At 41.7% G+C, this 14,559-nt stretch overlaps 1 protein-coding gene across 8 annotated transcripts in view; it reads right to left on the reverse strand.

Annotated features, from left to right (window-relative positions):
* Positions 1 to 14,559, reverse strand: part of fat1a (FAT atypical cadherin 1a) — a 90,805-nt gene that overhangs the window by 31,594 nt on the left and 44,652 nt on the right. For 6 of the 8 annotated variants that reach the window (XR_004501557.2, XR_013490759.1, XM_033624378.2 and 3 more), the window contains exons 5-8: positions 12,807 to 13,136; positions 11,244 to 11,460; positions 10,454 to 10,522; positions 9,737 to 9,876 (exon numbers count right to left, since the gene is read on the reverse strand). Coding sequence is in view for 6 of the 8 variants with exons in the window: in XM_033624378.2 (XP_033480269.2) it covers positions 9,737 to 9,876; positions 10,454 to 10,522; positions 11,244 to 11,460; positions 12,807 to 13,136 (756 nt within the window). In the remaining 2 variants the exon portion in view is untranslated. The remainder of the gene's footprint in view (positions 1 to 9,736; positions 9,877 to 10,453; positions 10,523 to 11,243; positions 11,461 to 12,806; positions 13,137 to 14,559) is intronic. The other 2 variants (XM_033624381.2, XM_033624380.2) reach the window with 1 other exon arrangement.

Genomic DNA, 14,559 nt, shown 5'->3' on the forward strand with positions numbered 1-14,559 from the left:
AACAATTTGATTATGATATCTGACAGTTTTCTAATTCCGTCATCGTGTACTCAGGACTTGTTTCAGAGGATAGCTGAATAGCTGAATCTATCCAAAAAATTCAGTGTTACACGTTACTGTTGAACATGTATTTGATAAAAAGCATAGAGGATAATTCTAAAGCAGTGGTCCACAACCTGTTTCAAGTTTCTGTGAGGGTTAGGTTTACATGTGCAGACAAATTACTTACAAACACCGGATGATAGCCTGAAAACCAGTGTGAGTGTAAATGTACTTAATGGTTTTAAACAGAATAATAATTCACAAACAATAAATGTTTAGTACACTCAAATGGCCAAAGATGTGTTAATGACCCTCTTTTTTTATTTCAGTCTCTCCTCTGCACACACACACACACACACACACACACTTCTGCAGTCCTTCTAAAATGCTCTTCAGTAAAACGCAGTGTTGTGTAAATATAGACCCGATCGATACGTATGATGGCAAAAGCAATATTTTAACTGAATGGCCACTTGATACTGCTAACAATGGAAACAAGAAATCAATGCTGAAAATCCACAATGCATCTAAATGAACTGTGAGCTCCGTACAGGAGCAGGTGATTAAACTGAGAGTATATGTGTGATAAACCATTTGACAGTGGGCTGCCAACTGTGCAAAGTCACAGGGCCTCTCCGGGGCTATTAACAATATATAACATGTCTAAAAGTACTTAGTAACTTTTAGGATGGTTAAACGTGTTTTAATGTTACTGTTCTGCAGATTCAATATTCTGCTAATATATTCAAAGCTGTTCAGACTCACATCCATGAGACAAATCTCTACACATGTGCTTCTTGCTTGGGACAGCAAAAAGTGCAGTCGCTGTGTTTCTTTTGCCACACACACAACAAAGAATCTAACATCCCCAAACTGTAAAATTCCACTGGGAGCATGTTTTATCAACACCAGCCACTCGTCTAGTGGACTTCCGACAGAGGATTATGGAGAGCTGCTGGAATGCCATCTCTGCTTCCCAGACCAGCGAGGGGCTTCTACCGTTGCCAAACATGGGGAACAAAGGGATCAGCCCAGATTAGACACCTGCATACCAAACACCAGGGGGTGATGTCCCGTAAGGAACTGGGCAAAGCCGAGCTGTTTGGTGTAGGAACAGTGAAGGAGACGTCAGTAACAAAAGCCCTGACCAGATGACAGCTCGCTGGCTGACCAGGATTTGTCAGACCTCTGGTCAACACAACTGCCCACTGTTGTTTTTTTGTCATAAGTCTGTTTGTTGAGCGCTGAGAGCCTATATCAGAGACAAATATAGACTCAATCCGACAGCACTGATAACATTTACAATCTGCTGTGTGCTGTGATGTTGGCAATGCTGCTGAAGCTCACAGATGTCTTCTTGCAGGGGGAGCGTTGGGCTGCATGCTGTCTGTCAGTGCTGTAAACTGGCTGATTGCCACAAGTCATGTGTCATGAGCGACCCATGTCACAGTGCTAATCAGTATGCGTAATGTAAAATAAATGTAATTTTCTAATGAGGAATTAACCCTGAAAAGGCGTATGAAATTGGGCCCGTACTGTATGATTCAGCAGGCTGACAAGCTATCTCATTCCAAGCATGTCTTCTCATGTCATGCCAGACATTATATACCACCACATCCGCAATGTCTCACAATCCACCTTTAACACACACTGATGCACATGCGTGCATCCACACACACAGGCTCATAAAATGTGCACTGCCACACATACATCCACACAAAGAGGCTGCCCAATGTGTCTCAATCTGGCCAGCGTCAGATAACACGTCTTGTGAATAGTGAGGAAGGTGGCAAGAGCTGATAGTGCTGTCAAGAAGCAGAAAGGAATGGAACCGGGTCAGTAGTATCCACATCTATCCACAATGTACTATTTCAGGTGGTTGAGAAAGCAAACAAAAGGCTATTCAGCCTCCATATGCACACAAACTTGCCTTTCCCCTTGCAAGGAGGCTCTACAACACTTCAAAGGAACTTTGCCCCCAAACATCACAAAGCAGCATGATACAGCCTGACTGCAGCAGAAATGCTGGTGTAGAAGAAAACTCTCTAGTAGTTGTATATGGCTTCCTCTGGGAATGCTGGAGAGGAATAAGATTGAGACAGAGACACGGACGTGACAGATGGAGATACTAAAGAAAAAAAGTGCTGTGAGGGTGAGACGAGAGAATGAAAGAGAAGTGACGGAGAAAAACCAAAGAAAGCTAAGGGAAATGGTCAGATTTAGAAAACACAGGTTGTGGGAGGGAACGACAGAAATACACACACACACACACACACACACACACAAAGATGTGGCTGAGAATAAAATACAAATAGTATACAAAAAGAGTCCTAGATATAATAGTCAGCTTTAATACTGAAGGCAAGAAAACATGGGAGTATGAGTGAATAAGGTGAACCTTCGAGCGAGACATAAAGACGGTCTTTGTAATGTGGACTGAGATAACACAAGAAACAGGAGACCAGGAACAGATTGTGAACAGAACAGCTTGAGGTGCTTGCACGGCCAAGGGAGGATGTCATATAGCTGGAGATGGGGGAAGGGAGGCTGGGCTGCATGCCGAGGCTGCCTTGTTGGCGCAGCTCTTGGCTATGAGGTGCCCGAGCTAGAATGCAGCACCCCTTGTCTACATCAGCTGATCCTTCAGAGACGCCTTCATGCAACCACAATGGCCAAATGGAGAGCACAGAACAGAAGGGCCGACTGTTTCCCATAGACCTCCCACAGGCCATGAGCTTCATACTGATATCACCACTGGAGCTGCAGGCAGGTTGGATTAAACATAATTTCCAATTTAGTCATTTGAAAGTAAAATAGACATTCAAAAACAAAAGTGTGCTTACGAGATCACAAAAAAGGAGCCTTCTGAATAACGAAACACCTTTTGGGTTTTGTGTATCCAGGAAAGGACACATGGGGGCTTTCATTGTGCTCATTGTCCTCCTGTGCCATGCGTTGGAGAGGAAGCCCTCCTGCCAGGTGGCAGGTTCTGGGCAAAGGCAGGGCACTGGCACCAAGCACTCCAGCATGTTCCCAAAACAGGATTAACACAGCCCACTACCCACAGAGGTCCAGTGCTCTTGTTTGCGTTTTATTCTACCCAAACAGAATAATCATCATCCCTGCATGCCTGGCCAATGAATGTGGAGCTTTTTGAGAAACGGAGAGGGAGAAAATCAGGAAGAAAGACAAAGAGGGAGAAGTAGAGAGAGAGAGGGAGAACAAAACGGGGGAAAAAAAACATTCCAAGGAGAGAGAAAATAGGCCAGCCTGTCTGGCAACACAGCTTCCACATGACTTTGATTTGAGGAACAGATAAGTCCAACTTTGAGCTTTCACGAGGTGCGCTGCACGTGTGTCATCGGGTAGATCTAATTTTCAGTTAACTTCTGTATGACTTGTTTTACAGGTAAACTAATGCTGGAAAATTCATAACGGTTAACAAACAATTAACAACTCTTTTACATTGATTCTTGGATTCGTGTTATGTTGCGAGAACGGAGAAAGAGACAACTGATTACTCAACATCTTTTATGTAACAATCTACAGATTAGACTATTTCTTCAAGTGTTCAATGGTTAATCCTAATACTGTGTAATCAGGTTGATAAACTATGGGGTTAATATAACACGCCTGCCTTGAGAAGACAGAGTAAACCTACCTGAAAACGACACTGATACATTTCACTGTGGTCTGACACAAGCTTTTCAAAACCACAGCCCTTTGGGTTCCTCACTGTTACAGAAAACATGTACTTCTCAGCAGGCAACAAGAGGTGCATTTACAGTTTCTGTTAAAACCCCCGCTGACAAAGCAAATACTGTCAATGCTGAACAATGTTATCGGATAAACAAGTTAGTAGCCAAAACACTCAGGTGGCTTTCCTGAAACATGAAGCACTCAGTATGCTGAATCCTTGGGACATTAACGGCTCTCCCAAAAACGTGTACAAGTCGACCGACTGGTGCTATATGTCATATATTAAACCTGCAGGCTACAATACTACACTAAAGATATATGCTTCTTTCTCACCCGTATTCTGATTGTCATTAACATTAAATTAACATTTCCACTTTGATGTATTCATTCCTAACCTCCAAAATTTGGACGATTGCTGCGGCCTCTGTATGCCTTTCTCAGTCACCTATTTGGCTCTCAGCACATCCCAGGCAACTGGCCTAAATCACATCACAAGTGTGGTTTATAGAGCATACAAATTCACTAAATCCGTTCCCTCTGTGGAAAACAGCTGACCTACAGCGGTCAGCTGGGTCTGCAGGACTGCATCTTACATGCTAGCGCTCATCTACGGGAGGGCTGCAGCTCCAATAATACATTCAAAAATATGCACATTTGAAATCTGCAGGCGGTGCGAAAGAGTGCACTGTTGCAAGCAGTAAGCTCCATCTGATTTACTGTGGGAGTGATTATTTGTGGGAGTGATTATTCTTTGACCCATTTCTAGTGTGAAACTGATGGTTCAATTGAGCTGTGATGACTGGAAGAGATGGGAATGATAAAGCTGATTATGGAGTAGCACATACAGTAAAACTTGCCATCACGGTAGGAACATTTGAGGTAAAGATATACTGTACATTTTGAAGATAGATTATTATCAGGAAATCTACTTTTGCTGCCAAAGTCAAGTTTTCTGTGTAAATTAAGTATCATAACATCACAGCAGCATTTGATACCATTTCTTTGCTTTTCTGTGTGAACTAAATAAATAAAATAAAGCTTTGACGTCTAATCAGTGACCCTGTATATTTACATGAAGACTGAATTAAATCATTCCCTGTAATGTGAAAGGGTTCCTGGTACAGTCAGTCCCACTGAGAGTCGAGCTCTGCTGAGAATTAGACCTTTTGAATAGTTTAACCTTTGAATGTGATTAATTTGACTTAAAATGTCACTGCATGCAGTATTACTGAGGGGCTTTTAAATAAGTGTCTGTTGCCAGGGCTTTTAAAAAAGTGCTTTATGTGGCGAGAAAAATCATGGCTGAGAAAATAGGTACTCTGTGTCTGTTTTTTAAGGTTTTGCACTAAACTAAAGGACGTGCCGCTTCCTCGGATGAGCTGCAAAATGCCAGTGAAGGCGGCGCTTCATCCAAGGTTCAGTGGAGCACAGCAGCCAGATGATGAAAGGCTTTATTCATACGGAGTGACAACAAATAGATTCTTTTCCAGCTACAGTTCTCTGAAGCTCCCCTTTGAGGACAAAGGACAAAACATTTTGAATGCCACCATCCCATATGACCCAAAACTACCATGTACAAACCTTCGAAATCTCATGGACAAGGCATGACCATCCGAACAAAAACCGAAGACAACTTGCATGCTTAAAAGCTTTTATCGTGGTGGTTCAGCTTTGGTATCAGCTGGGAAGCTCGATATATGCAAGAAGGATTAAATTAGCATAATAATATATTAAAATGCAAGTATGCGACTGCTTTGGAAGTTTCTTTAGAAGCAACTTTTGGTTTCATCTTTCATCAAAATGGTTCACAGAGGGTCTTTTGGTGACTAATACTTTTCTTCTTCTGCATAAAAGCATCTTTTCCGTTGGTTTTGTAGTTTCCAGACGGCAGCATGAGCACACTTGTGTATGTATGAGTGTAATATATTTAGCTATTTTGAGTCCATTCAGAAAAGACTGAGGCAATCTGTTCTTGTCGGAGATGGTAAGAGAAGGTTCACAGGTTCAGAGAGAGAGAGACGCAGCAGAGGGAGGAGTGGAGGGGGCTCAAGAATGTATACTTAAAAAAAAACCCTCTGGCTAGACGGCACCAACATCACAGCAGCTCTGCTTCGGGAATGAGACAATGGAAGATTCCTGGAGTTTAATGCTCAACTGAGATGGCAGAGAACAGAGGAGGAGGAAAACTGACTGCTCATATCATGGTTTAAAAACTTGTTCAACAAAAGAGTCTGATCGTTCAATTTCAGACGACTGAGGCTTGACTTAAAGGAACAGTGTGTAAGATTTAGGGGATTAAGTGGCATCTAGCAGTGAGGATTGCTGAAACATCTCCCAGTTAAAATTCCTTCAGTGTTCATTGTTCAGGAGGTTTTCACAGGGAGCTGTTTATCCGCAAAGGTCTCTTCCTCTCCAAATCAAACAGACCAGGTGATTTAAACCAGCATAAACACTGAATAAAGCAATTTAACATTAAAAATCAGTGTTTTTCAGACACTCTCATCACAGAGGGGCTGCATTTGTGGCTAAACAAAGCAAAGCTGTTAGCTGTCATTTATAGCATTCTCTTCGTTCTAACTTGTTAGCCCAGAAAACTTCGTATGGCATAAGTCCACCAAACACTTTCGGTATGGTACCTTTGGAACCAAAAGTAACCCTTCAGACATGGTACCTAGACCCTAGCATTTCCACCACAAACAGTACTCTTAAATGTGGGCGGGATTGTTGTCACTCACTGCTCCGTCCAGCACTCACTGTAATTCCTCATTACTGGTGACTCAGATGGAAGTCTGCACCTTGTTTATCGTCCACAGAATGAGGCTGCACACTGACATTTTGCAGAACAAACAGAACAGGCTGCAGTGAGAGTCTCTCTCCATGGGGTATTTAAAAATAGTGGGTTTGTGCACTTAGTCCTTATTAGGCAAGCTTGGGGGTTAAGTGATCCGTAGCCCACAGGAATGACGCTCCACAATGCTTTTTTTTTGTCTGAGTGAGGATTCTAACATACGCAGTTCGCATAACATGGTCGAAATTAATATACATACACACACATATATATATATAAGTGTGCTTACGAGATCACAAAAAAGGAGCCTTCTGAATAACGAAACACCTTTTGGGTTTTGTGTATCCAGGAAAGGACACATGGGGGCTTTCATTGTGCTCATTGTCCTCCTGTGCCATGCGTAGGAGAGGAAGCCCTCCTATATATATACAGTACAGGCCAAAAGTTTGGACACACCTTCTCATTCAATGCGTTTTCTTTATTTTCATGACTATTTACATTGTAGATTCTCACTGAAGGCATCAAAACTATGAATGAACACATGTGGAGTTATGTACTTAACAAAAAAAGGTGAAATAACTGAAAACATGTTTTATATTCTAGTTTCTTCAAAATAGCCACCCTTTGCTCTGATTACTGCTTTGCACACTCTTGGCATTCTCTCCATGAGCTTCAAGAGGTAGTCACCTGAAATGGTTTTCCAACAGTCTTGAAGGAGTTCCCAGAGGTGTTTAGCACTTGTTGGCCCCTTTGCCTTCACTCTGTGGTCCAGCTCACCCCAAACCATCTCGATTGGGTTCAGGTCCGGTGACTGTGGAGGCCAGGTCATCTGCTGCAGCACTCCATCACTCTCCTTCTTGGTCAAATAGCCCTTACACAGCCTGGAGGTGTGTTTGGGGTCATTGTCCTGTTGAAAAATAAATGATCGTCCAACTAAACGCAAACTGGGTGGGATGGCATGTCGCTGCAGGATGCTGTGGTAGCCATGCTGGTTCAGTGTGCCTTCAATTTTGAATAAATCCCCAACAGTGTCACCAGCAAAACACCCCCAAACCATCACACCTCCTCCTCCATGCTCCTCCTCCTTGCCATTTCTGAGGCTGGTGACTCGGATGAACTTATCCTCAGAAGCAGAGGTGACTCTTGGTCTTCCTTTCCTGGGTCGGTCCTCATGTGTGCCAGTTTCGTTGTAGTGCTTGATGGTTTTTGCGACTCCACTTGGGGACACATTTAAAGTTTTTGCAATTTTCCGGACTGACTGACCTTCATTTCTTAAAGTAATGATGGCCACTCATTTTTCTTTAGTTAGCTGATTGGTTCTTGCCATAATATGAATTTTAACAGTTGTCCAATAGGGCTGTTGGCTGTGTATTAACCGGACTTCTGCACAACACAACTGATGGTCCCAACCCCACTGATAAAGCAAGAAATTCCACTAATTAACCCTGATAAGGCACACCTGTGAAGTGGAAACCATTTCAGGTGACTACCTCTTGAAGCTCATGGAGAGAATGCCAAGAGTGTGCAAAGCAGTAATCAGAGCAAAGGGTGGCTATTTTGAAGAAACTAGAATATAAAACATGTTTTCAGTTATTTCACCTTTTTTTGTTAAGTACATAACTCCACATGTGTTCATTCATAGTTTTGATGCCTTCAGTGAGAATCTACAATGTAAATAGTCATGAAAATAAAGAAAACGCATTGAATGAGAAGGTGTGTCCAAACTTTTGGCCTGTACTGTATATATATATATATATATATATGCTTGAAGATTCACTCATTAGTGCATGTAATATAAAAACTAAAGTAATGGTCTAAGTTGTCACAGTGAAATTTAAGGTGTTTCGATGGATTCATGTCATTAACTCGTGCATTGAGTAACATCACAAGTTAACGTTCCATCTTAAAAGTTGCCAGCAGTCGGCCCAGTGAAGGAAGTTAGTTTTTTCTCAGACTCCAGCTGCTGCAAGAGGCAGCAAAACATCCTTTCATTTTATAGTTACAGTCTACTGATAACACTCGTTCACAGCTCTACCTTTCACTACCAGATCTCTGTGTTAGGTACCCCAACAGAGGGGGGAGCAAAAATGGGGACAGTTCGGAATGGTCCCATTGGTACCATCCACAACTTTTCACAGTGGAAACGGAAAACTGTACCGTACTGTACTGCTCGGTGGAAACAGGGCTATAGCTAACATCATCTGCAGTAAACGAGGACAGAGGGCAAAAACTGAGCATTTCTGCAGATTTATTTTCTGCTTGTTTGCCAAATATTTTGATAAACTGCCAGCTAACCTTCCTTTTTATAACATTTGTGACAACATGCATTATCAACATCTACTTGAGTAAAATGCAGCCATACTTGTGATTGTTTTGCTTTCTCTACCATGACGAGTGCTAGAAGTTTTACTGGAGTCAGTGTGTGAGTGTGTGTAAAAGCACAAACTCACCCCTCGCGCAAATACAGCCACAGAGAGAAAGAGAGAACTGATAATAATTGCTTGATAACCTTATTTTCAGCTATGGAAATCTCACTCCCTGAAGTACCGATAGCAAAAAAAAACTCCAGACCTTAGCAATACTTTGAGTTTTTAATAATTTAGAGCCTATTTCCCATTTCGAGCCAGGTTTGTAAGGGCATGCCTACTCTTAACATTAAGCTTAACTTACCCATTGCCTTATATTGTGCAGACAGATATTAAAGTGCTATTATCTAAACCTTGCCGAGAAAGTGAATAAGCATATTTCTCAAAATGTCAAACTATCTTTTTTTAATCAAAAGATCTGTCTCTGTGGAGCTGATAATGAAAATACAGCAGTAAATCTAGCAGTAAAACACAATTCAACCACACCCTACAGGCAGCACCAGACAATATGAGAAGATCTCTTCCAACAGCACAGCCTTACTGAATCATAGCCCATAGTTTTGTATTACCTGTCCAGTTTTTGCAAGGCCACATTACGGAGTTAGAAGTCAGGTCATGTAAGGATGTAATGAGACTCAAACCTGTAAACAGTCAATTTTCCTGAGCCAGTTGAGAGTGATGATAGCATCACGACACAAATATATCATAACAAACACAACAGTTTGGCCGATGCTTCACTCATTACCCGTCCCATTCTTCCTGCTATTTCTAACATGAGGAAAAACAGAACCATGACAACTGCCTCATCAGCTTCCAGCCGTTTCATTAGTGTTTCAATTACCTGGGTGCTGACAGTTCGTGTCCCGTCTGTGGCTTCCACCGTCAGGTTGTAATTTGATTTCTGCTCGGCGTCCAGGGGCCGCGCAACAATCAGGGTTCCACTGGCCTTGCCCACGTCAAAGCGGCTGTCATAATTACCACCTGTGGAATCATTTTTTTTGTACAAACAAAGAGGGACAAAAGATTAGTGACAAATTGTCATTTAGTTGTGTGCGTGTAGCAAGGTTGCACAAACAGGAAATGAGGGCGCTGAGATGGGCAAACAAACATCAACTCTCAGCTGTGATGATTTTGAACATAATAATGAACAGAAACACTTATGCTGATATCACCAACTATCAGTAGAGGTGTCTTGTTTATCAGAAAATAATCCACATAATTCATGCAATTCCCCCACACAAAAAAATGACGGGCACATACAAGCAATGAATAATAACTACACAACATATCTTTTACACACTGAATGCTGAAATATGAAGGCTCAACCACACAACAGTGGATGTAAAATGAAGCTGTAATTCACATAATGAGAGGAGAGGAGGTTTTCCATTTTCTCTTGAGACTCTTAATCAGGTCACAGGTTTAGGGGGGAAAAACGTGGCACAACATCAATCCAGCAGCACGACACAGTTCAACCACAGCCAACAGGCAGCACCAACACACAGTGTGGGATGATCTCTTAATATGACTCAGCCTATTAGGAGATCCCAGCAGCTACCTTCTGCTGTACAGTTGTGGTCACAAGCCATCTGAAGGATGTAAAACATCTCAGTATCCTCTATGCCGTCTTGCAAAAATCCAACCAAACAGAACATTCCAGAGAAAGAGGAAAGCGGTAAGCGGAGCACAGAGAGAGGAGAAGAAAAGAGACGTGTCAGTCAGACATTGATTAGAGGGAGGACAGGCTGGGAGGAAGAAGGAAGAGGCAAGCATTTTGAAAGCAGTCAATTTAAGTCTTCTCATGCATACAGTGCCTATCACAAGTTTAAAAAAAACACATTTGAGAGGAGACAAATTAAGTTTTAACACTTTAAAAAAGAGTTGTCAATTAAAATTCTGGGGAAATATACTTCATCTCAGTTGGCTCACTCGGGGCAGCCGGGAAAACTATCAATATTTATTGTTTCTGAGCCATTAATTTACAGTACTATGCTGTTATCTAATCTGCCCTCTGAGGCAGAGAGCAGAAGTATGGAAAAAGTGAAAATGAGAAAAATGGTTTGATGATTTGACGCTGGCTAACAAAATGCTACTGGCCTTGCCTTCAATGTATGCATGTTTAGCTTAATTAACAACTTGTAAACAGTAACTGCCATCAAATCTACATAGGGGCTAAACACGCAGGTTCTGCACTAGTCTCTACAAACAAAATTTGTCCTTCCACACACAAACACTATGTTAGTCCTCAAAAGAGTTCTTCCACCTACGATGCATTTCTCTAACATGGGGCATTTCGACAGTATACATGCACACACACGCGACAGAGATGCACGAGAAGGAGGCATTACCTGTGATTTCAAACCACACAGGAACATCAGAGGACTCTGTGGCAACGACCCCCACCATGTGCGCCACGGGGTCGCTTTCCATCACAGAGAAGGTGAAGGGGGACTCCTCGAAAAGCAGAGGGGCCGCATCGGCCGGCAATTCTGGCTTGGGGATCCACTCGATGTGGAGGCGACAAGTGGAGGATTTCTGAGGGCGTCCGTTGTCGACGGCTTTAATCTGAGAGAGAGGCGGAATGAAAGATGTTACACAGTGTTATGTAACATTTCGTTGCAACTGAGTTTCTGTACGTCTCTCTGTTGGATCCTCTGCCTGAAACTCTTCAGAAGTACATATGCGGGGAGTTTGTGTTGACGCTTGCTCGTTAATGCTTAAAGAAAAAATGCACCAATAGATCTTCTGTAAGTAGAACCACTAATATATGGCACCAGTCCACAGAATGGCTTGTGTTTCAGTTGTTAAAGCTTTTCTGTCCTCCGAGCTGTCCACATGGCGTTAGAACTGTGCGTTTTGAATAACAAAACACCTTTTGTGCGGTATTCTTTTGTGATTTAACCTTTGTGTGAGGACTGGAATTACTGTAAACTGTGGTGAGCAGCGTCCTCTTGCAGCAGGAGACACAACTTACTGGTGTATATGGGGACATAAAATCTAGGTGAAAACACCAAAAAAGACGAGCATCAAGTTAACACCTCAGCAGTTTATCACAGCCAACTGTGATGACTAAACTACGTCTCCCAGGCGGAACACTGACAGATAACACTCATTTTTTCACACATATAACACATTAATTCCTCGGTAATTCTAAGATACTCTCAACAGCTGCCATGATGAGAAGAATTTTTTTCGAGTGCTGTAAACTGTAAGTTTGTTAATGGCCAATAACAAGTCACAATAACGATTGACTAATCAGGCTTTTGATGACGAAGGCTCCACAGTAATGCTGTATTTACACTGCACCTTACTGCTCAACTCAACTCGACTAACTTTTGGTACCAGTTAGGGGTGGGCAATATGGCCCTAAACTAATATCAACATATTTGATATTTTTGCAATAACTATCTTCTTGGTACCAAAAACAGTACCAGGTACAATCCACAACTTTTGCCGATGGAAAATTAAAAAGCGCGAGTTTGATTCTGTAGCGCTGTGCCGTTCCACACAGTGGAAATGCAGCATAATAAGTCTACAGTAATAAAGCAAACATACTGAACATCCTTGTAACAATGACATCCTAATTGGATAGTGTGGGCTGGTGGTTGGAATATGCTCCCTATAATTTTAAGTAGAATCTTTTTGCAAGTAATTTCCTTCCCCACTTGTGGACCAACATGATGTGTCTGGACCAATTATCTTCTTGTCTCTTTAACAGAGACTTCCTTTACTGCATTTTTAAACACAAAACCCTAAAAAAAGCAAGCTGCAGAAACAAAGGAGGTAAGAAGACTTGAGAGGAGAATGAGAACACAACAGTAAAACAATAAACAAGCATCTGTTGTAAACATTTACAGCTCACTGAGACTATCAGGCAGAGGACAGGGTGAGGCCCTGGTATAGATACTCACTGTAAGGATGTCGTATTCTCCAGCAGATGAGAACTTCTTTGAAGACACCAGGCCGGTTTTGGGCTCGATGAAGAACTTCCCGTTTTCATCCCCCTCCTCAATGCTGTAAGAGATCTCGGCGTTAGGTCCCTCGTCGCGGTCTGATGCAATGACCCGATACACTGGGTCTCTCTTAGTGGCTCGCTCTCTCTCTGGCCTCTCCCGCTCCGGGAGCTTGATCTTGTAGATTTTCTCCAGGAACATGGGCCTGTTGTCGTTCTCATCGAGAACTCGGACGATGACACGGACAGTGGTGGATTTGGCAGGAACGCCGTGATCGGTGACTGTGATCTGAGGAGAGAGAATAACAACTTCAGAACAAGAACATAGACTGAAAGGTTTGGTGCTGACAGCAAGGAAGCACATATCTGATGCAGTGAACTTTAAATCAGTGGTTCCCAATTGGTCCAGCAACAGGGTCCAGATTCTTTCTTAGTCATCAGTTCAAGGTCCACATGGTTTATTGGAGAACAGATATCAGACGAGGTGTGGCATTAAACTTTTTCAACAATTTTTGGACGACCGGTTGCCCCATCTATGGCAATATTTGAAGTAACCCCTTTTCTACCTTAAGTAGAGCCCCAACGGACACTGTCTCTTTCTGCTCACGTCTGGCCAGAAGGCTCATCCTGTGTAAACTGAAGGACTCTTCACCTCCAACATATGGACACTGGATGATGGATGTTATGTATTATTTACAGTTGGAGAAAATCAGTTGTTTTCTTAAAGGATCAACAACCATTTTTAACTTTTGAAGGAAATATGGAAGCTGAAAAACTGTAATGAAACAAGTTATACTCCCCTTCTTATGTCACACAACTTAATTAATTTGTCGTCATTTTTATTTTATCTTTTTTTATTTTCATTGTTTATATCTATATATCTATATATCTATCTATAGATAATTATTATTATTTTTTTTTTATTCATTTATTTTTTCGTTCTTGTCTTTTGGACCTTTCGCTGGTCTGGCTTTCTCTGTTTGCTCCTGAGTTGGTGGGGATGTTTTTCTGTCCTTGTTGGTTCTGTGTTTGTTTGTTGATGCTCTGTGCATCTTATTAAATTATCAATTAAAATACCTTGTTTAACCACACAGTTAAATATATTCAACATTTGGCCATGTCGTTGAGATAGTTTGCTGTCTCTGTCGAGTAGCTGTCCGTCCTGTCAATCACACACACACACAGCAGGAAACGGCACTTTAAAATAACAGCTCTGTACCAGAAATTCACTATTCTTCAAAATACAGTGTGTCACAATTGTGAGTCACTTTATTTTCCTTTCAGAATAGACCAGTGACCCACTTTTGGACCACAACCCACCAGTTGGGAACCACTGCTCGCAACACATTAAGACCTGAACCCTTTTAATAGTTATTGTGTTACGAGTTCTGGAACGAGAAGAGAGTAAATTATTTTTTTAAAGTGATAAATTCCAGCAAAATCAACATTATGTAAAAATATTAAGATAAAAAAAAAAACTGTGTTTGAAACTCATCATTTGAAAGCCAAAAAAAATCAAAGAGAGGGAAAAAAAAGGTAAGCTTGCTTTCCCTTCATCATGCTTTCATTCCACTACTTTCTCTGCAACTTAACTAGCAGCCAAACTTAAAGGCAACTCCTTCTAAGATTTGCTGGCAGGTTAAATAAACATTTTTACTTGAAAAAACACAAATACACAGGCCATTACCTCATAACCTAATACTCTAATCTCT

Source organism: Epinephelus lanceolatus, chromosome 3, assembly GCF_041903045.1.
Source record: "Epinephelus lanceolatus isolate andai-2023 chromosome 3, ASM4190304v1, whole genome shotgun sequence".
Classification (NCBI taxonomy): Eukaryota; Metazoa; Chordata; class Actinopteri; order Perciformes; family Serranidae; genus Epinephelus; species Epinephelus lanceolatus.